Source organism: Anolis carolinensis, unplaced genomic scaffold (assembly GCF_035594765.1).
Source record: "Anolis carolinensis isolate JA03-04 unplaced genomic scaffold, rAnoCar3.1.pri scaffold_11, whole genome shotgun sequence".
NCBI classification, from domain to species: domain Eukaryota; kingdom Metazoa; phylum Chordata; class Lepidosauria; order Squamata; family Dactyloidae; genus Anolis; species Anolis carolinensis.
In genome coordinates, this window is record NW_026943822.1 from 20,550,925 (window position 1) to 20,573,806 (window position 22,882).

The window sequence follows — 22,882 nt, forward strand, 5'->3', positions numbered from 1 at the left end:
ATTTTCATTTTGCTTGCAAGAGATGATTATATTGAAGAGGGTTTCCCTTTGAAACCAAAAACAAATTGAGGAAATACAGTAGAGTCTCACTTATCCAACACTCGCTTATCCAACGTTCTGGATTATCCAACGCATTTTTGTAGTCAATGTTTTCAATATATCGTGATATTTTGGTGCTAAATTCATAAATACAGTAATTACAACATAACATTACTGCGTATTGAACTACTTTTCCTGCCAAATTTGTTGTATAACATGATGTTTTGGTGCTTCATTTGTAAAATCATAACCTAATTTGATATTTAATAGGCTTATCCTTAATGCCTCCTTATTATCCCACATATTCGCTTATCCAACATTCTGCCGGCCCGTTTATGTTGAATAAGTGAGACTCTACTGTATAATAAACTCTTCAAAAAGCGACCTCTGCCTAGACATGCAAAAATGTTTTGTTAAATCTTAAATGCTCTGCTCAAGAGTGCGACTGGAGAAAGGAAAACACACACAAAAAAATAAAACTGACACAGAAGAACTGGATGGATTTTAGGACCCTGCGTCGCAAACCCTGAAACTTTCCCAACATTTTTCAGAGCCTCTTGCTTATTCATTCAGAGCAGGAGCAAGGAAAGCTGTCCAGCCCACAGGGAAAGAAAGAGCAAGTGGGATAAACTAACATTCCCACTGCAAGAGGCATAGCAGAAATGTGAAAAAAGAGAAAGGCAATAATAATAATAATAATAATAAAACCCTTTCCAGGCCTCCAGAACCACATTCTTTACCGATTCTTCTCTGCAAAACTCAACATGAAACTTACTGGAGAGCCTCAGAACAACTTAAAAGAAGACAGGAATGGACAGAGTTGAAACTCATTCATCTGAGACGAGAACGGGGTGGAGAAAGGAGAAAGAACCACCAGGTAGTTTACTCCTTGGAAAACATCCCTCGAGGTTGACCTCTTTGGTCTCGGCATCACCATGACCGTCCATGGCTTTTTCTGGGACCTGTGGGCATTCGCAAGCTTTGGGATGTTCCTGATGGTGCGCGGGCAACATGCGCAAAGCGACAGCAACACGGACAACGGGCGCTGGAGGCAGATGATCCAATGGGAGAACAACGGCAGGCTGTACAGCCTCCTCAACTCAGGTTCGGAATACGTCCCGGCCAGCCAGGTGAGAGCGGATAGCAGCGCCAGAGTCATGTTGGCCGATGCCGCCACTCACCAAAGCCAACGGGTGCCAGGGAACATGCGCCGACAAGCACCCACCTTACCAGTCAGGGCAGGATCGGATACCGTCCGAGGACAGACCCGGCACCCATTTGGCTTCGGACAGGTGCCAGATAACTGGAGAAATGGGGCCACTGCGGAAGGGAACTCCAACTCTGCACGGCCTCGGTCGCCTACTACTTGGCAACGTCAAGTAGGCTCCTCTGCTTCTTCCTTCTCACACTCTTCTTTCGGTCAAGTCTACCCGCAGGCCTCTTATCCCCAACCGCCGTATGCCAACCAATACGAGACCTACGACCCGCAGGTGCCACGTGCCTATGATGAGAGCTATACGTACTATCGCACCGCAGGAACTGGAGGGAGTGCCGTGGCCGCGGCCGCAGCCAGTGCCGGAGTCATCTACCCTTTCCAGCCCCAGGTGAGATACGAAGAATATACAGAAGACCAGAATCCGTACCGGACTCAAGGATACTACCCGGCCGCCGAGAGACCCTACGTCCCTGTGCCTCAACAGCTCCCATCCTCGGATGGCTTGGACAGAAGGTACTCACACAGTCTCTACCATGATGGCGGAACTAGCTATGACCAAAATGTCCAGGATCCTTATTCCTCCACCCAGAACCAAGGGTCTCCTGTCGTTGCGGACAACCTGCATCTCAATTCGGCATCTCCTGCGGGTACTGGGACCCAGTATGGGAATGAGCCCTGGGCACGGCAATATCCTCCTTTCGAGGATGCGCCGGTGGAGCCCTACGTTCCTTCCCGCCACGTGGAACCTCAGCCACCGTTCCGACCCATAGACCCCCAAGCGGTGCCCAGGCACGAGCCCTACCTTCCCATCCGGAACTCAGAGCCTCCCCAGCTGATCCCAGACAACCAGGGTGTTAACCAAGGCCGGATGAGTGTTGGAAGCATCTACCGACCCAACCAGAATGGACGAGGTGAGTTATTAAAACCCATTGGCTTTGGGAGATATGGGGAGAAACGAATCAGTGTATTACGCGATGATATTTTACCCTGACGTCCCACCTGTCTTTGTACTTAAATAATTTGTTCTGCATTGGAAAGATGGCACATGGCTGTAGGGTCTAGAATAGGCACTATACCGTTTCCCTGAAAATAAGACATCCCCAGAAAATAAGACCTAGTAGAGGTTTTGCTGAATAGCTAAATATAAGGCCTCCTCTGAAAGTAAGACCTAGCAAAGCTTTTGTTTGGAAGCATGCCTGCCAAACAGAACACTAGAGCATGCAGGATTGGTACCATAGATTGTTATACATGGAAATATTGGTAGTAACAAGAAATTCTTGATAGGATTCGGTTTGTCTGGTTATGCCGGTTTGTGATGACAACTACTGTACAGTATATAATAAATGTTCATCTTTTGTTGAACAATAAATGTGAATTCTTCTTCATGGAAAAATAATACAGACCTAGTACATCTTTGGGAGCAAAAATTAATATAAGACACTGACTTATTTTCAGGGAAACACGGTATCACATAGGGTTATATTAATTATTTATTTATTTGCAGTATTTATATTCCGCTGTTCTCACCCCGAAGGGGACTCAGGGCAGATCACATTACACATATAAGGCAAACATTCAATGCCATAACATAGAACAGAGACAGACACAGGCACCGGGCTGGCCTCGAACTCATGACCTCTTGGTCAGAGTGATTTGTGATTTGTTGCAGCTGGCTGCTAACCAGCCTGCACCACAGCCTGTCCCAGAGCTGTTTAGAAGTGTGGAACAGCTATAGTCATCCTCCACATTCGCTCGCGTTATGGACACAAGACCCCTACGGAAGTGAGAAGATAAACAAATTGCTATTCTATCCTTTCTAGCAATTTGTAGGTCTTCTAACCAAGTCCTTGGGCCATTGAATCACATTGGAGGATCTAGAGCCGGGGTCCCAAAACCAAGGCCCAAAGTCATTGACCCGTCCCCTGCCCAACATGCTAGGCTTAGGGTTGCCCTAAATCTTAAACAACTTGAAGGCACACAAAAACAGCTCTGAGTCTCTTTGGGGAGATAGAGCATCAATATAAAGTTTTATACAACAGCAGCAGCAACAACATCAACAACAACAATAAACCTAATTAACCCAACTATCTCATCAACCAAAAACAGGCCCACACTTCTCACCGAAACACTGGTAAGTTTATGTTGGTTAAGACTGCATTCATTTTAAATATTGTATCGTTCTTTCATGAGCTTTCCACTACAAATAAGATATGTGCAGTCTACATGGGAATTTGTTCATCTTTTTTTCCAACTATAGTCCAACCTCCCAATAGTCCGAGGGAGTTTGAGAACCCCTGATCTAGATAGTCCTAGAGAAATTATAGCAACTTCTAGGTCCTCCATCATGACTGGAACACATTGACCATAAGAGTCACATTGGAGGGTCTAGAGATTCTTCCTGAAAAGTGTTTGTATTGCTCCTGGTCTCCCCAAATGGCTCAAAATATCCTCTATGGGTATGGAAGGCATTTCTATCATAGTTATAGAAGTTCCATTGAAGACCCAAAAAAGGAAATGCTCACTTCTTATTGTTAAAGAAGGTGCAAAACATGGTGAAAATGTCCCTATTCTCTTAGGGGTGCATTTTGGAGCAGTAGAAGCCCCTCTTGTTTTGGAAACATAAAGTGATGAAGCCATGTACCAATGTGATACATATACATTTATTATTATTATTATTATTATTATTATTATTATTATTATTATTGACACAACGACATAGTATGACACAGCAAACAAGATAGATATGCTGGATTTCGTTTCACAACATCACAAGTCGAACACTTCCCAAGTGTCTAGGACTGTGTGATGTATTTTCAGATGATGTGTGCAGATCCCAGTAGGGTGGCCTTTTGCAGTTGGCAGATCGTAATTTTGTCAATGTCTATTGTTTCCAAATGCCGGCTGAGATCTTTTGGCACGGCACCCAATGTGCCAATCACCACCGGGACCACCTGTACTGGTTTCTGCCAGTCTTTGAAGTTCAATCTTGAGGTCCTGAGAGCGGCTGAGTTTTTCCTGTTGTTTTTCATCTATGCGACTGTCACCTGGGATGGCGACATCAATGATCCAAACCTTGTTCTTTTCCACAACTGTGATGTCTGGTGTGTTGTGTTCCAGAACTTTGTCAGTCTGGATTCGGAAGTCCATTATTATTATTATTATTATTATTATTATTATTATTATTATTATTATTATTATTATGACACAGCAAACAAGATAGATATGCTGGATTTCATATCACAAAATCACAAGTCGAACACTTCCCAAGTGTCTAGGACTGTGTGAGGTATTTTCGGATGATGCGCGCAGATCCCAGTAGGGTGGCCTTTTGCAGTTGGCAGATCGTAATTTTGTCAATGTCTATTGTTTCCAAATGCCGGCTGAGATCTTTTGGCACGGCACCCAATAATAATAATAATAATTATTATTATTATTATTATTATTATTATTATTATTATTATTATTATTATTATTTTAAATGAGATGATAATGTTCCAGCACAGGGTTGTTACACCCAAGAAAGGACAGAGCGGGCATTTGATTTCAAGCTCCACAAGGCACGCATTTAGAATATCAGATCCATGCCGCTGGAACATTTGGCCGGCTTCCTTTTCCCAAAGACTTCTCCTGCATCCCAATGAGATAGCTCCAAAGTCGTACACTCCCTCTTGGAACTTGGGGACAATCCCAGTGGCCCACGGGGAGGCCAAACGCCAAGTTTATTCTTGGGATTAAACTCTCCCCAGAGTCCGCTCGATGTTTCCTCCAAGGCACCATGAACAACGGGCTGATTTTATAAGCTTGACCTGATGTCCTTCTGGCTTGGCTCCAGTTGCTCCGAGCCTTCCAGGCCAAAGAGAGCCATGAGCGTAAATATCCTTGTCAGCTCTATCGAGACACATGTCAGCTTTTCCCAAACGAAGCCAACCCCCTGCTCCCTTCTACAAGGCTCTTCTTGGCTTGCTTTGGCTCAAGCCGGCTGGGGAAGAGGCAGAACAATTCTCATAAATCAAACCCTGGGGAGAAGCCATCTCCTCCATAAGATTCAGATGGGGACGTGAAGCTCAGCCCGGTCGACAATGAGTCATGCTCCGCTGAAGGTCGCACAAAAGAACCGACTCCACCAACTTCCATAAACAAATACTTATTGGAAACACAGCATGTTCTCAAGGCCATAGCATTGTCACACTTTGCAGCTGTAGCACTATGAGATCACTTTAACTGCCATGGCAACATTGCATGGATTCTTAGGATTTGCAGTCTGGTGAGGCACTGAAGCTCTCCAGCTGAGAATTCAAACTGCATCTCCCTTAACTACAAATCCCAGGAGTATGTAGGACGTTGCCATGGTAGTTAAAGTGGAATCATCACAATATAAAGTAGGGCCTTCGGTTTTGCTGTGGTTAAAGGCACAGGATACCTGCTTCCTAGGAATCTCTATGTCCTTTGCTAGAAGTTGAATCACAAGGAGGTCTTCAAATGCTTAGAGATGGGTTGCTGTGAGTTTTCTGTGCTGTATGACCATGTTACAGAAGCATTCTGTCCTGACGTTTCACCCACATCTATGACAGGCATCCTCAGAGATTGTGAAGTCTGTTGGAAACTAGACAAGTGGGGTATATATACTTGTGGAATGTCCAAGGTGAGAGAAAGAACTCTTGTCTATTTGAGGCAAGTGCGAATGTTGCAATTGGCCACCTTGATTAGCATTGAAAAGCCTTGCAGCTTCAAAGCCTGGCTCCTTCCTGTCTGGGGGAATCCTTTGTTGGAAGGTTGTTAGCTGGCCCTGATTGTTTCAGGTCTGGAATTACTCTGTTTTCTGAATGTTGTTCTTTGTTTACTGTCCTGAATTTAGAGTTCTTTAATACTGGTCACCAAACTGTATTCATTTTCATGGTTTCCTCTTTTCTGTTGAAATTGTCCACATGCTTGTGGATTTCAGTGGCTTCTCTGTGTAGCCTGGCATGGTGGTTGCGAGAGTGATCCAGCTAATAGCTCCCAACAAAGGATTCCCCCAGGCAGGAAGGAGCCAGGCTGCAAGACCATTCATTGCTAATCAAGGTGGCCAATTGCAACATTCACACTTGCCTCCAAGAGACAAGAAGTTTTTCTCCCACTCTTGACATTATTCCACAGATATATAAACCCCACTTGCCTAGTTTCCAACAGACCTCACAACCTCTGAGGATGCCTGCCATAGATGTGGGTGAAACGCCAGGAGAGAATGCTTCTGGAACATGGCCAAACTCACAGCAAGCCAGTGATTCCAGCCATGAAAGCCTTCGACAACAGATTGCTTAGAGATGGTTTCTCTCTTGGAATCTCTAGATCTTCCAGGACAATAGTATGGTCAACATCTGCTGCAAGTTGACTATAGTGCAGGCATGGGCAAACTTGGGCCCTCCAGGTGTTTTGGACTTCAACAACATCCTTCCATATATGGACGATTGGCTCATAGCAACAGGCATGGGCAAACTTGGGCCCTCCGGGTGTTTTGGACTTCAACGACATCCTTCCATATATGGACGATTGGCCCATGCCTGCCATAGAATCACACTGAAGGACCTGCAAAGGTCTTCAAACCATGTGCAATGTAGCAGATCAGCCTTTGCAAAGTTTATCTCACTTCCTTTTATCAACATGAAGTTTCCGTCTAAATAAAAGGAGAGGAAAAGACTTACATGGAACTAACCACTGGAAAAAATAAAACTCCAAGGCAGCAGATAAGATTGAAAGCTAGTGAGCGGAGATCTTGACCAGGCCTTATGTTGGCCGTCAACCGTTGGAAAAGAAATCCCAGGGAGGCTTGACCCAATGACCAAAAGAGACACATTCCTGCTTGGAGCTGGCTTTCCATCCCGTTCCTTGTCTGCCTCCACATGTCTCTGATTAGATTTATTTCCACTTTATTCCCAGATATGTACCACGGTCACTAAGCAACGGTTCAGCCTAACATATTTGTCTTGGATCCCCACCGGGGATTTGATTCATGGCGTGGGCGTTGGGGTTCCCAGGTACAAGACACAACCTTCGAGTCCTTTTCATTGCTCACGGTCTCAAAACATGTTGCTCCTTTGATTTCCTATGGAGAGGCCACGTGAAGGGCTTGACCTCCCCAGAAAGGTTCCCTAGTAAATTTGAGAGGAGGGACGTAGAGAGATTCGCCTTTCTTGGCTGCCCTTCCATCTGAGTAATTCGTTTCTGGTTTATCGGAAATTCCCTCGGCAGCCTCAATTACTTGCATCCTTCGCCTATAAACAATGTTTGCTTAGCAGCGCAAGCATCGAAGAGCTGTCTGTTCCAGTTAAGAAAGAAACCCACTTCAGCAGCCCAGATGTTCCCAGCATGCGCTGAGTCAGACCACGGCTCCATCTACGATGTATCTTGACACCACTTAGCTGCCATAGCTCAGTGTGATAGGATCATGGGAGATGTAGTGGTGCAAGGTCTTTAACCTTCTCTGCTGGAGACAAGCGCTGGAATAGGTCCCATATAATGACAACCTCCAATAGCTCAGTGTGTTAAAGCACTGAGCTGCTGAACTTGAAGACCGAAAGGTCCCAGGTTAAAATTTGGGGAGCGGAGTGAGCTCCCGCTGTTAGCCCCAGCTCCTGCCAACCTAGCAGTTTGAAAACATGCCAATGTGAGTAGATCAATAGGTACCGCTCCAGTGGGAAGGTAATAGCGCTCCATGCAGTCATGCCGGCCACATGACCTTGGAGGTGTCTATGGACAACGCCGGCTCTTTGGCTTAGAAATGGAAGTGAGCACCAACAACCAGAGTTGGACACAACTGGACATAATGTCAAGGGAAACCTTTACCTTTTATCTAGCAGTTTGAAAACATGCAAATGTGAGTAAATCAATAGGTATGACTATAGCGGGAAGGTAGCAGCGCTCCATGCAGTCATTCTGGCCACATGACCTTGGAGGTGTCTATGGACAACGCCGGCTCTTCGGCTTAGAAATGGAGATGAGCACCAACCCCAGAGTCGGACACGACTGGACTTAATATCAGGGGAAAACCTTTACCTTTACCTTAATGCCAAACTTTAAAACTCTGTTGTTCCCCACAGATGTTCTTATGTGTCTTTGTCTTGTTTCCAACTCATGTTGAGGTCTTCTAGGGCTGAGAGAGTGTGACCAAGGCCCCTTCTACACTGCCATATAAAATCCAGATTATCTGCTTTGAGCCGGATTATATGGCAGTGTAACCTAGCAGTTCAAAAACATGCAAATGTGAGTAGATCAATAGGTACCACTCCAGCGGGAAGGTAACAATGCTCCATGCAATCAAGCCAGACACATGACCTTGGAGGTGTCTATGGACAACGCCGGCTCTTCAGCTTAGCAATGGAGATGAGCACCAACCCCTAGAGTCGGACACGACTGGACTTAACATCAGGGGAAACCTTTACCTTTACATTTAGACTCATATAATCCACTTCAAAGCAGATAACGTGGATTATCTGCTTTGATAATATGGATTATATGCCAGTGTAAAAGGCGCCCAGTGGCGCCATGGGTTAAACCCTTGTGCCGGCAGCACTGTTGATCAAAAGGTCAGCGGTCTGAATCCGGGGAGCGGGGTGAGCTCCCGTCTGTCAGCTCCAGCTTCCCATGTGGGGACATGAGAGAAGCCTCCCACAGGATAGTAAACCATCCGTGCATCCCTTGGGCAACATCCTTGCAGATGGCCAATTTTCTCACACAGTTTGTCAAGTCACTCCTAACACAAAAAAATGTGGTTCCCATGGCTGAATGGGAAACTCAACTCTATGGGTGCATCCACACTGTCAAATGAATGAAGTTTGACACCACTTGAGCTGCCATGGCTCAATATTATCGAACCATGGGAGATATCGTTTGATAAAGTCTAAAGCCTTCTCTGCCAATGAATGCTGGCACCTCATCAGACTACAAATCCCAGGGTTCTGTAACACTGACATTCACAGTGGTGTCAAACTGCAGTATAGATGGACCCAGAGACCTCAGTTTCACACCTTCTGTTTCCAATTAATTATTGCAAGCCCAAAGAGGATTGGTATATAGAACAAATCATGACAAAGTCTCTCCCTTTCGCAAACCCATGCATGAAATCATTTACCGTAAAACATACCCCCCTTGTAACACTGACACTTGACTTAGGAAGGGGAGGTGCTTCCGGTTGTGTTTCTGGAAGGGAACAGATTGGTTCAAGAAAGCCACCACTACCACCACCACCACCCCCCCCCCCCCCGAAATGTGCACACCCTCTTTGACTTTGCTTCATGTGAGATCCCCTGGCGCATTACCTCAGCAGGAATGACCAAGCATGGAGGCAGGAAGCGAAAGCCAAAACGGTGATGTGATTCCCTCCGGGGAGAACGGCCAGAGAAACAAGCAGGCATTGTTCTTTCCGGCTCTTGGAAAAACAAATTAGGGGCGAATGGTGTTCCCTCCGCAATCTGCTTATGGGGCAGAGATCAGGAAGGTTGGCTTCAACATTGCATAGCCCTTGCCCTCAATTCACAAATTTTAATTTTGCAAAAGAAAGTGCATGCTCAGGATACTTCACAAAGCCAAAGGTGGATCTACACTGTAGTTTGGACTGCCTTAATTGTCACAACTCACTGTTGTGGATTTGCAACTTTTGCAAGATCTTTTCGCCTTCTTTGCCAAAAGGTGCTGGTGCCTCACCAAAGTGCAACTCCAAGGATTCCATAGCATTGGGCCATCGCAGTTAACGTATCATCAAAGTGTATTAATTCTTCATTATAGATTCTGTTGCGGACTGTAGATGATAAATGGAAGCTCTTACATGTGCCCGTGAACCCAGAGCCACCCTGCAGAATAATGACGCACCACTCCGTTTTGCAGAACAAAGAACACAATACAGGAACTTTACTAATTCCAAGAGATCAACAGGGCTGTGGTGCAGGCTGGAGAGCAAGCCAGCTGCAACCAGCTGCAATGAATCACTCTGACCAGGAGGTCATGAGTTCGAGGCCCACTCGGAGCCTATGTTTGTCTTGTCTTTGTTCTATGTTAAAAGGCATTGAATGTTTGCCTATATGTGTAATGTGATCCGCCCTGAGTCCCCTTCGGGGTGAGAAGGGCGGAATATAAATACTGCCAATAAATAAATAAATAAATTAATAAATATTTACAATAGTCCCTCTGGTTGCTTCCACAAATTAGCAGTCATACACAGTCCTTTCTCAGCAGCAAGCAAGGCCTCAGAAAAAGCAAGGCCTCTATGAGTAGACAGCCATCTTCTCCAGGCTGCTACTCAGCAAGAAAATTTTTCAAGAAAAAATATTCCTGAAATAGGGGTTCAAGTGCTGGCTTTGGAGTCCAGGCTCTGAATGCCTACATGGCTATGGAAACCCCTTCTGATCAAATCTTGCCAAGGAAACCCTATGACAAGTTTGCACTAAATGAAAGCCAACTTGGAGGCAAATGAGGACAAGTGACCGAGCCTTGTCATGTCTTTCCAGGCCTCCCAGACCTTGTCCCTGACCCAAATTACGTCCAGGCTTCGACGTACGTCCAACGGGCTCACCTCTATTCCCTCCGCTGTGCCGCAGAAGAAAAATGTCTTGCAAGGTAAGGCTTCCCATTTTCCCTCTTTACTCAGACTCATCTTGAAAGTAGAGTTTTCCTCTCTATCTCAAAGCTGGTTCTGGTCCCGTTGACCTCCCATGTCTTTGTTGCGATGTTGGAAACATTGAGACCCCATCAAAGTTCCTTTTGTAGACTTTGCACTTTGGGAGGCTACTTTCCCAAACTCTCCTACTCTTGTGACTTACTTTTCTGTTCTTCCAGCACTGCCTATACCCCTGAAGCCACGGACTATGACATCCGGGTGCTCTTGCGTTTCCCACAGCGAGTAAAGAACCAGGGCACGGCGGATTTCCTGCCCAATCGGGCTCGGCACACCTGGGAGTGGCACAGCTGCCATCAGTGAGTAGCAAGGGATTTGGGAGATGTTTGGGTTGGCAGGGAGTGGCTTTGGGAAGGGATCGGATGTGACCGGGCGGCTGCATCCCAACATTCTTGGCTCCATTTCCCATACAGAAAGGGTTGGCTCTGGGTTATTACAGGGAGATGAATCATGAAACCTTAGACAAGTTAGAGCCACACTGGAAGACCTAGAGCAGGGGTCCCCAAACTAAGGCCCGGGGCCGGATGTGGCCCTCCAAGGTCATTTACCTGGCCCGCGGCCTCCGTTTTATAATATAATATTTTATATCATTTTAAATAATATAATATATTGTATATACATATAATATTGATAATAATATTATGTTATACAATATAATATTAGTAATGATACCATATCATAATATTAATTATATGTTATATATTACATATAATATTACAGTATAGTGCAGGGGTCCCCAAACTAAGGCCTGGGGGCCAGATTCAGCCCTCCAAGGTCATTTACCTGGCCCCCGCCATCAGTTTTATAATATAATATTTTTATATCATTTTAATAATATATTGTATTTACATATAATATTGATAATAATATTATAATGTTATACAATATAATACTAATACCATATAATAATATTAATTATATGTTATATATTACATATAATATTACAGTATAGTGCAGGGGTCCCCAAACTAAGGCCTGGGGGCCAGATTCAGCCCTCCAAGGTCATTTACCTGGCCCCCGCCATCAGTTTTATAATATAATATTTTATATCATTTTAAATAATATAATATATTGTATATACATATAATATTGATAATAATATTATGTTATACAATATAATATTAGTAATGATACCATATCATAATATTAATTATATTTGTATATTACATATAATATTACAGTATAGTGGTATCGTTCAATATGGTAATATATAATGCTAATATTGTGCTATGCTAATAATATAATATATTGTATGTACATACATCTGCTCTGAGTCCCCTTCAGGGTGAGAAGGGCGGGATATAAATGTAATAAATAAATGTAGTGAATAAATAATGTTAGACTTAGGCTCGCCCAAAGTCTAAAATGACTTGAAGGCACACAACAACAACAACAACAACAATCCTAATTCACTTGACTATCTCATTGGCCAGAAGCAGGCCCACACTTCCCATTGAAATCCTGATAGGTTTATGCTGGTTACAATTGTTTTCATTTTTAAATATTGTATTGTTCTTTCATTGTTGTTGTTGTTTTGCACTACAAATAAGACATGTGCAGTGTACATAGGAATTTGTCCGTTTTTTTCCAAAATGATAATTCGGCCCCTCCACAGTCTGAAGGATTGTGGACCGGCCCTCTGCTTTAAAAGTTTGGGGACCCCTGACCTAGAGATTCCTAGAAATAACATTTCTCTGAGAATCTAAGTCCTCTAGTGAAATTGTATGGAAAACTCCTGGTGGAAGGTGATGATGAAATCACGTTGGTGGACCTAGAGATTCCTAGAAAGAATACATCTTTAGGAGTTTCGAAGTCCTCCAAATGTGATTCTATGGTGGGAGCTAATGAGGAGAATTCATAGGCAGGGATTCTTAGAACAATGTGTTGTCGAAGGCTTTCATGGCTGGGATCACAGGGTTGTTGTATGTATGTTTTAGAAGCTGTATGACCATGTTTTAGAAGCATTCTCTCCTGACGTTTTGCCCACATCTATGGCAGGCATCCTCAGAGGTTGTGAGACATGGAGAAACTAAGCAAGGAAGGTTAATATATATCTGTGGAGAGTCCAGGGTTTGAGAAGAGTTCTTTGTCAGTTGGAAGTCAGCATGAATGTTGCAGTTAATCACCTTAATTAGCATTGGAAAGGTTTGTCTCTTCCCTGGAGGGCATCCTTTGTTCAGAGTCATTAGCCGTCCCTGGAGCTCCTCTGCCCTCAGAGTGTTGCTTCCCATCTACTGTTCTGATTTTTGATTTTTTTAATACTGGTAGCCAGATTTTGTTCATTTTCATGGTTTCCTCCTTTCTTAGAACACTTTTCTTGGAATCTCTAATTCCTCCAGTGTGTTTCTATGACCAGCTTCTGGTGGAAGTTAATGATGGAGTTGCATTAGAGACTTAGGGTCCTTCTACATTGATATTGATTATTCTACATTAAAATATTGATTATTTTAGCCATGAAACTACCTCTCCCATGTGATATTTTTCTGCACTTTGGGCCCAGATCTGTTTTAGCCCCCCATTTTTAATATTTTATGCAGTATACTGATTTTTATGACTGTTTTACTGATGCTGTCGTCTTATTGATGTGAAAAATTGTTTTTATTGTTTTATTGCTGTTATTGTATTTTTATGTCGGGCATGGCCCCATGTAAGCCGCTCCGAGACCCTCCGGGGAGATGGGGCGGGGTATAAAAATAAAGTTGTTGTTATTATTATTATTATTATTATTGACACAACGACGTTGTATGACACAGCAAACAAGATAGATATGCTGGGTTTCGTTTCACAAAACCACAAGTCGAACACTTCCCAAGTGTCTAGGACTGTGTGATGTATTTTCAGATGATGCGTGCAGATCCCAGCAGGGTGGCTTTTTGCAGTTGGCAGATCGTGATTTTGTCAATGTCTATTGTTTCCAAATGCCGGCTGAGATCTTTCGGCACTGCACCCAGTGTGCCCATCACCACCGGGACCACCTGCACTGGTTTCTGCCAGAGTCTTTGCAGTTCAATCTTGAGGTCCTGAGAGCGGCTGAGTTTTTCCTGTTGTTTTTCGTCAATGCGACTGTCACCTGGGATGGCGACATCAATGATCCAAACCTTGTTCTTTTCCACAACTGTGATGTCTGGTGTATTGTGTTCCAGAACTTTGTCAGTCTGGATTTGGAAGTCCCACAGTATCTTTGCGTGCTCATTTTCCAATACTTTTGCAGGTTTGTGATCCCACCAGTTCTTTGCTGCTGGGAGGTGGTACTTGAGGCATAAGTTCCAATGAATCATTTGGGCCACATAGTTGTGCCTCTGTTTGTAGTCTGTCTGTGCGATTTTCTTACAGCAGCTGAGGATATGATCAATGGTTTTGTCGGTTTCCTTGCACAGTCTGCATTTTGGGTCATCAGCTGATTTTTCAATCTTGGCCTTAATTGCATTTGTTCTGATGGCTTGCTCCTGGGCTGCAAGGATGCAGTGTAACTACCGGCAGGTCCAACCAAGCCAGAGAGGCCTCAGCTGAGGAGCACAACCAAGAGCACCTAACCCATTAGCATTATGGAGAATCAAACCCAAACGAAGTCTATACTGGCTCGGTCGTCGCCCAGGATAAAAAGGACCGCGGTGGATGCTGCTGATTCTGGACATCCATCGACAAGTGGGCTACGGAATCATCAAAACCCAAATGAACAGTCACAGAAGCGGCAAAAATATACAATGCCAGAAAACCGCACAATTATTATTATTATTATTATTATTATTATTATTATTATTATTATTATTATTATTATTATACAGTCCCATATAATCCAGAATGAGGATTGAGATATATGCAGGATGCCTATAGGTTATGCCAACATTTACCACTTCCAATGCAAACCTGCCTTATTCCCTTCTTCCTCACCCACAGGCATTACCACAGCATGGATGAATTCAGCCACTATGACTTGCTAGACGCTGCCACTGGCAAGAAAGTGGCCGAAGGACACAAAGCGAGTTTTTGCCTGGAAGACACCACCTGCGACTTTGGGAACCTCAAGCGCTACGCCTGCACATCGCACACACAGGTGCGCAAGGGCCATCCGAGCTCTTTCCTCAGCTTGGATACCAAAGAACCTTCTAATATGGGATTTTGGTGGAGGCTGAATTTGCAAGTATCTTATATATTAGTGGAGCACTAACTCTGCTCCAGAGTTTGGCCCTTAAAGTTGCAGAAACTGACCTGGAAAAAGAGGTTCAACCTCCAAGATACTGTAAAGTTTGGACTCAAACCCAGAAGGAATTCTCTACCTCATTAACTTAAAAACCACCACAGCTTACAATACGTAGAGTCTCGCTTATCCAACATAAACAGGCCAACAGCACGTTGGATAAGCAAAAACGTTGGTTTGGTTTAATGATTGATTTACTTTGCTATAAGATTTTTATTTCTCTGTTTTAATATTATTTTTATGAACATCTATGTACATTAGAGTCTCACTTATCCAAGACTCACTTATCCAAGGTTCTGGATTATCCAAGCCATTTTTGTAGTCAATGTTTTCAATATATCATGATATTTTGGTGCTAAATTTGTAAATACAGTAATTACAACATAACATTACTGCCTATTGAACTACTTTTTCTGTCAAATTTGTTGTCTAACATGATGTTTTGGTGCTTAATTTGTAAAATCATAACCTAATTTGATGCTTAACAGGCTTTTCCTTAATCCCTCCTTATTATCCAAGATATTCAATTATCCAAGATTCTGCCGGCCCGTTTAACTTGGATAAGTGAGAGACTATTGTACTTGGGATGTTCATAACTTAACTTAGGACGTTCATATTTTAACTTAGGATGTTCATATTTTAACTTAGGATGTTCATATTTTATATTTTAACTATGTTGACTGGGTTCGTCCCCATGTAAGTCACCCAGAGTCCAAAAATAAAGTTGTTGTTGTTATTATTATTATTATTTTGTTGGATAATAAGGAGGGATTGTGGAAAAGCCCATTAAATGTCAATGTACGTTATGATTTTACAAATTAAGCACCAAAACATCATGATTTACAACAAATCAACAGAAAAAAAAACAGTTCAATACATGGTAATGTTATGTAGTAATTACTGTATTTACTATTTTAGCACCAAAACGTCACAATGTATTGAAAACTGATTACAAAAACATTGACTTCTAAAAAGAATGGACTAAAACTAAAGATAGAATTGCATAAAATGAACTTACAGTAACAACATTGTTGGAAGTTTAATCCGTAAAAAGTTCAGTCCTGTGAATGCAGATTGCGTTGGATAATACAGAACGTTGGATAAGTGAAGGTTGGATAAGCGAGACTCTACTATATTTAAAATTTGGTGTTTTCTGCTTTATCCCAGGGTCTGAGTCCCGGTTGTTATGATACTTATAATGCTGACATCGATTGCCAATGGATCGATATCACCGATGTCCAACCTGGGAACTATATCCTAAAGGTAAGCATATGTTTAGCTATAACTTTTGGGGATTACAGCTCCCAGCATCCCCAACCTGGTACCGCCACTGGCTAGAAAGTTTCTGGGAATTGTAGTACAAACAGGAAACGTTCCCAGACTTTGGCTACGGTATGTTTCCAAATGCCTTGCGCCTGAAATAAGAACAGGGAAATGAGAACCATTGCTGTGTTCTTTTGTCTAAGCTGCTACTGTGCCAGAAACGTCTTTTCTGTTCTCTTCTTTGGCAACGGAAATGTTTTGCTGCCAAAAGGTCCTTCTCCCACCCTCTCGCATATTCGTTTGTTTTCTCTGTAAAGCAAAGCATTATAGATGGATGGATTCAACACTAAGGATGGCTGTAAACAAGGCCAGCGAGTAGTATTCTGCTGCCTGGAGCTAAGGAAAATATGGTTCTTGCTCCATTGCACTTTGCATACAAAAGCCAATGTTTTGTGCCAAGACTACGGATGGGAAAGCATAGTGGGCGAGAGCAAAGGAGTATGGCATATCCGTTCTGGGATTTAGTACAAACTTTGGCTAAGCAAGGACCTTGAGTAGGGCGTATAAATAAATATAATAATCATAGTAATGATAACTATCATCATTGGATTGCTGTGAGTTTTCCGGGCTGCATGGCCATGTTCCAAAAGCATTATCTCCTGACGTTTTGCCCACATCTATGGCAGCCATTCTCAGAGGTTGTGAGATATATTGGAAACTAGGTAAGGGAGGTTTTTATATCTGTGGAAGGGCCTCTGAAATGGTCATATTATTATTATTATTATTATTATTATTATTATTATTATTATTATTATATGTTTGGAAGATCTACAGATATATAAACCTCCCTTGCCTAGATGATGATGATGATGATGATGATTACTATGATTAATATATTTATTTACACCCCGCTACTCAACCCTTAGCCAAAGTTCATACTAAATCCCAGAACAGATATGCCGTATTCCTTTGCTGTCACCCACTATGCATTCCTATCACTAGTCTTGTCATAAAACATTGGCTTTTGTATGCAGAGAAAGAACTGAATGTTGCAATTAATCACCTTGATTAGCACTGAAAACGTCTGGCATGTTCAAGGCCTGGCTGATTCCTGCCTGGGGGAATCCTTTGCTGATGCCTGCCATAGATGTGGGTGAAACGCCAGGAGAGAATGCTTCTGGAACTTGGCCCTACAGCCGGGAAAACTCACAGCAACCCACTTCTGAGATTCTTGGTCTGCAACTTCCAGCAGTTCCTAGCTAACAAAGACAACGGGGAGGGTTGTCTAGTTCCAGGCATGAAAGCCTTCGACAACACAATCATGGCCATGTTCCAGAAGTATTCTCTCCTGACGTTTCGCCCACATCTATGGCAGGCATCCTCAGAGGTTGTGAGGTATGACTCAGAGCTCCACTGGCTACCAGTCTCCAACAAGGGTGGGAGAAAGAAAGGATTCCCCCAGGCAGGAAGCAGCCAGGCTTTGGAGCTGCAAGGCCAAGTTTCCAACAGACCTCACAACCTCTGAGGATGCCTGCCATAGATGTGGGCAAAACGTCAGGAGAGAATAATTCTGGAACATGGTCTTATAGCCCGGAAAATACACAACCACCCTGTGATCCTGGCCATGAAAGCCTTCAACTAGGCTTTGAACACAATCATCATTACAATAATTATCATCACCATCATCATCACCAAGGACCTTAAATCCCCAAAAAGTTCAACAACTTTTTTTTGCCGTTCGCAGCAATGGAAGTAAGCCAAGGACAAAGGAGGAAAAGAGGAGAAACTGGGACATTAGAAATGAAAGTGGGATGACAGAGGATTAATTGAGTCTTATGATACATTAAGACTCATGATAAATTAAGGAGCCTCCGGTGGCTCAGTGTGTTAAAGCGCTGAGCTGCTGAACTTGCAGACTGAAAGGTCCCAGGTTCAAACCCAGGGAGCGGAGTGAGCGCCCACTGTTAGCTCCAGCTTCTGCCAACCTAGCAGTTCAAAAACATGCCAATGTGAGTAGATCAATAGGTACCGTTCCGGCGGGAAGGTAACGGCGCTCCATGTAGTCATGCTGGCCACATGACCTTGGTGGTGTCAACAGACACTATAATATATATATACATATATATATAATTATATTATATATTATGTGATATAATAGTCTATTATATCACATGCAAATGTGAGTAGATCAATAGTTACCGCTCCGGCGGGAAGGTAATGGTGCTCCATGTAGTCATGCTGGCCACATGACCTTGGTGGTGTCTACAGACACTAATATATATATATATATATATATGTATGTATGTATGTATGTATGTATACTAGCTGTGCCCGGCCACGCGTTGCTGTGGCAAAGTGGTGGTGGTATTGGTTAAAAATTGTTGTATAATTTTTATTTGACGTTATTTGCATTTTTTAATTAATTTTATTGTAAGTTATATTTTTATTTATTATATTTTATTCTTTTCTTGTATTATTTTTAGTTATTTTCTGTTATTATAGTATTTTATTGTATTAATTTTTAGTGTTTTTTATTATTTTTTATTGGGTTGCTAGGAGACCAAGTTGGAGGAGCTTAGCCTTCTAACTGGCAGCAATTGGATAAAAGCAATTAGGACTTTATTTTTCTTTTCTTTTTGTTGTATCAACCTAGAGGCGTGGATGATGGGTTGTGTTGTCAAATTTCGAGGTTGGGGGGCCTGTAGTTTTGTTGTTTTGTGGGTCGCCGTGATGCCATCACTCTTTTATATATATAGATATATAATATGTGATATAATAGTCTATTATATCACATGCGAATGTGAGTAGATCAATAGGGACTGCTTCGGAGGGAAGGTAACGGCGCTCCATGCAGTCATGCTGGCCACATGACCTTGGAGGTGTCTACAGACAACGCCGGCTCTTCGGCTTAGAAATGGAGATGAGCACCAACCCCTAGAGTCGGACACGACTGGACTTAACGTCAGGGGAAACCTTTACCTTTTTATGATACATTATGATACATCTTTCTCTTTGGGGCAATTGCAACTTGACAGATTTCCGTTTGAAGACTGACTTTCCCTCTGTTATCTCAGGTCCAAGTGAACCCCAAATATATCGTGATGGAATCGGACTTCACCAACAACGTGGTGAGATGTAATGTCCACTACACCGGACGCTACGTGGCCACTACGAATTGCAAGATCTCCCAGTAAGAGCCGAATCCTGTTTTATTTTCCCATTTTCTCTCAACCATCCGCTGCATGGCCCTCATTAGCCTTTGGGCTTCACTGTAAATCTGTCACTGCGAAGGCACAAAAAAGCGGGCAAAGTACGGTCAATTTGAGCCTTCTTGATGTTACCCGTAGCCATGATCCATGGCTTGAATCCTGCCTTTCTCACCGTCCCAGACGGCCCCAGCTCTCCGCCTGAATCTTTCCTTGCAATCTTTTCATGCTTCGTAACCACATTCCCTGGGAAGCCAGGATAAATAGGCGCCTTCCCAGAAGCGCATGGCAATGTTTGTTGATCTTGACAAGGGAACTAAGAGGGAGAAGAGGGCGGAAGGGAGTGTTTTCCCATAAAATTATATAGTTGTATATAATATATATATATATATAATTTTTAAAAGTCTCATTAAAAATGCATTGCTAGCCTTTGGATCCGGACAGAAAAGCAGGCAGACATCCGTCTTTGGCAAAGGGTCGGAGCAAATCTTTGGGGGCAAATCTCCCAGCCGGGCAACAAATTTATGCCGGGGACTAGTTCTGCACACAACCCGCTTTATGAGAAAGGAGGATGAATAGACAAGAGATGAATCCAGCCAGCCAGAGGCAATGAATCTCGGCCGGTCAGTGCCCAAAAGTGAGTCTTGCTCATCTGGATCCAATAATAGATCTAAACAAGGGACAGAGGCAACAAAATGTTGCCACATGGCGTAATCCTAGTCAAGTCCATTCCACCTCCAATTTCATTACTACAGTAGAGTCTCGCTTAACCAACATAAATGGGCCGGCAGAACGTTGGATAAGCAAATATGTTGGATAATAAGGAGAGATTAAGGAAAAGCCTATTAAACATCAAATTAGGTTATGATTTTACAAATTAAGCACCAAAACATCATGTTATACAACGAATTTGTCAGAAAAGGTAGTTCAATACACAGTAATGCTATGAAGTAATCACTGTATTTACCAATTTAGCACCAAAATATCACAATGTATTGAAAACATTGACTACAAAAATGCATTGGATAATCCAGAACATTGGATAAGCGTGTGTTGGATAAGTGAAACTCTACTGTATTCATATCCACTGAGCATAGACTGTTCTGTTTGAGTCTCACTGTCTGGAAGGCCATATAGTCATCCCTCCACATTCAGTTTTGAATGTGATAAAGCGGTATATAAATAAAGTATATAAATAAAGGTTTTTCCCCTGACATTAAGTCTAGTCGTGTCCGACTCTGCGGGTTGGGGCTCATCTCAATTTCTAAGTCGAAGAGCCAGTGTTGCTCGTAGACACCTCCAAGGGTCATGTGGCAAGCATGACTGCATGGAGCGCCATTACTTTCCCGTCAGAACGGTACCTATTGATCTACTCACATTTGCATGTTTTCAAACTGCTAATAATAATAATCATCATAATAATACAGGAAAATAATACATGAACTTCAAAGACTCTGGCAGAAACCAGTGCAGATGGTCCCGGTGGTGATGAGCACACCGGGTGCCGTGCCAAAAGATCTCAGCCGGCATTTGGAAACAATAAGCATTGACAAAATTACGATCTGCCAACTGCAAAAGGCCACCCGACTGGGATCTGTGCGCATCATCCGAAAATACATCACACAGTCCTAGATGCTTGGGAAGTGTTCGACTTGAGATTTTGTGACATGAAATCCAGCATATCTATCTTGTTTGCTGTGTCATACAATAATAATAATAACAATAATAATAATAATAATAATAATAATAATAATAATAATAATAATAATAATAATAAATTTTTTTATTTATATTCCATTTTATCTCCCCGAGGGGACTCAGGGCGGATTACAGAACACATATGCGGCAAGCATTCAATGCCATTATACAATTAATAGGGCAAACAATACACAGACAGAGGTAAATGCATTTCCCATCTTTTCATTATCCTCCCAACCAATGTCCTTAATGGCACCCTTTAATACCTCCCCGCTAACATCAGTACCTATTTATCTACTCACATTTTGCTGCACCCCCAGGAACCCGGTTAAACCACTGAGCTGCTGAACTTGCTTACCGAAAGGTCAGCAGTTCGAATCTGGGGAGCGGGGTGAGTTCCCACTGTTAGCCCCAGCTTCTGCCAACATAGCAGTTCAAAAACATGCAAATGTGAGTAGATCAATAGGTACCACTCCGGTGGGAAGGTAACAACGCTCTATGCAGTCATGCTGGCCACATGACCTTGGAGGTGTCTACGGACAATGCCGGGTCTTCGGCTTAGAAATTGAGATGAGCACCAACTCTCAGAGTCGGACACGACTGGACTTAACATCAGGGGAAAACTTTACCTAATAATGTTTTGGGCTTGTCTCAGTGTAAGCCGCGCGAGTCCTTCGGGAGATGGAGTGGGATATAAATAAATTTATTATTATTATTATTATTATTATTATTATTATTATTATTATTATTATTATTATTAGAAGCCTGCTTGAGTCTTGTATGCAGAGAAGCCTGGCCTTACACTTCTCCCCTTTCTCCTCGTTCTTCTACAGGTCTTAATTCCCACCCGGATCATAGACGCCTCCCCTTTTCCTTACCCCAAATGCCTCTCAAGGTTGGAGCACCCAATGAGAAAGCAACCCACGGGTCACCAGCATCTACTTGAGTTTCTTTTTTAAAAAATCCATGCAATGTCTTTGTTTTGGAAGCACACACTAAAATGAGGATTGTCACTTCAAATACTTTTATAAATACTTTTGTTTTTAACCTCTGTTTCCTTCATGCGTATGGATCATTTCAAGGATGGGAAGGTGTGCTGGGTGTTAATGGGACGCTGCATGATCTTTAATGGATACTTGGGAAGCCCTATTTTCCAAGTAAGGCCAATTCCAAGAGGAGAAAGATATTACCCAAGGTTTAACTTCCTTTCAAATTGGTTACTATAGACTTTTGTATATTTTGTAGTACAGTACAACACTTCCCATCCGTTCATATCTCCAGTTTCATGTATCCATATCTGATTAAAGATATGACCTGAAAGCTTCCAGGTTTGAATCCCACCCGAGGAGAGTGCGGATGAGCTCCCTCTATCAGCTCCAGCTCCATGCGGGGACATGAAAGAAGCCTCCCAGAAGGATGGTAAAAACATCAAAACATCCGGGCAATGTCCTTGCAGATGGCCAATTCTCTCACTCCAGAAGCAACTCAAGTTGCTCCTGACACAGAAAAAAAATCTGATTAAAGATGTCCTTTCTAGGTTCTCCTACACAATTCTATGGTTCATTTAACTAGGGTTTTACTATTATCCACAGTGTCACAAGACTCAGAGCAATGGG

The 22,882-nt window shown here is 42.8% G+C and overlaps 1 protein-coding gene across 1 annotated transcript; it reads left to right on the top strand.

The window, feature by feature from the left end:
* The first annotated feature begins 592 nt into the window (after positions 1-592).
* On the top strand, positions 593-22,313 carry loxl1 (lysyl oxidase like 1). Its single transcript, XM_003227520.4, has 7 exons — positions 593-2,166; positions 10,735-10,843; positions 11,063-11,200; positions 14,799-14,955; positions 16,267-16,362; positions 19,437-19,552; positions 22,100-22,313. Exons 1-7 carry the CDS (start codon positions 975-977, stop codon positions 22,104-22,106), a joined length of 1,815 nt encoding a protein of 604 aa, XP_003227568.2. The 5' UTR covers positions 593-974; the 3' UTR covers positions 22,107-22,313.
* Positions 22,314-22,882: the final 569 nt, after the last annotated feature.

Coding starts and splice junctions, on each gene's coding strand:
- loxl1 (XM_003227520.4), top strand. CDS start 975: ATGACCGTCCATGGCTTTTTCTGGGACCTGTGGGCATTCGCAAGCTTT. Junction 10,844..11,062: donor GAAGAAAAATGTCTTGCAAG/GTAAGGCTTCCC, acceptor CTGTTCTTCCAG/CACTGCCTATACCCCTGAAG. Junction 16,363..19,436: donor CTGGGAACTATATCCTAAAG/GTAAGCATATGT, acceptor CTGTTATCTCAG/GTCCAAGTGAACCCCAAATA.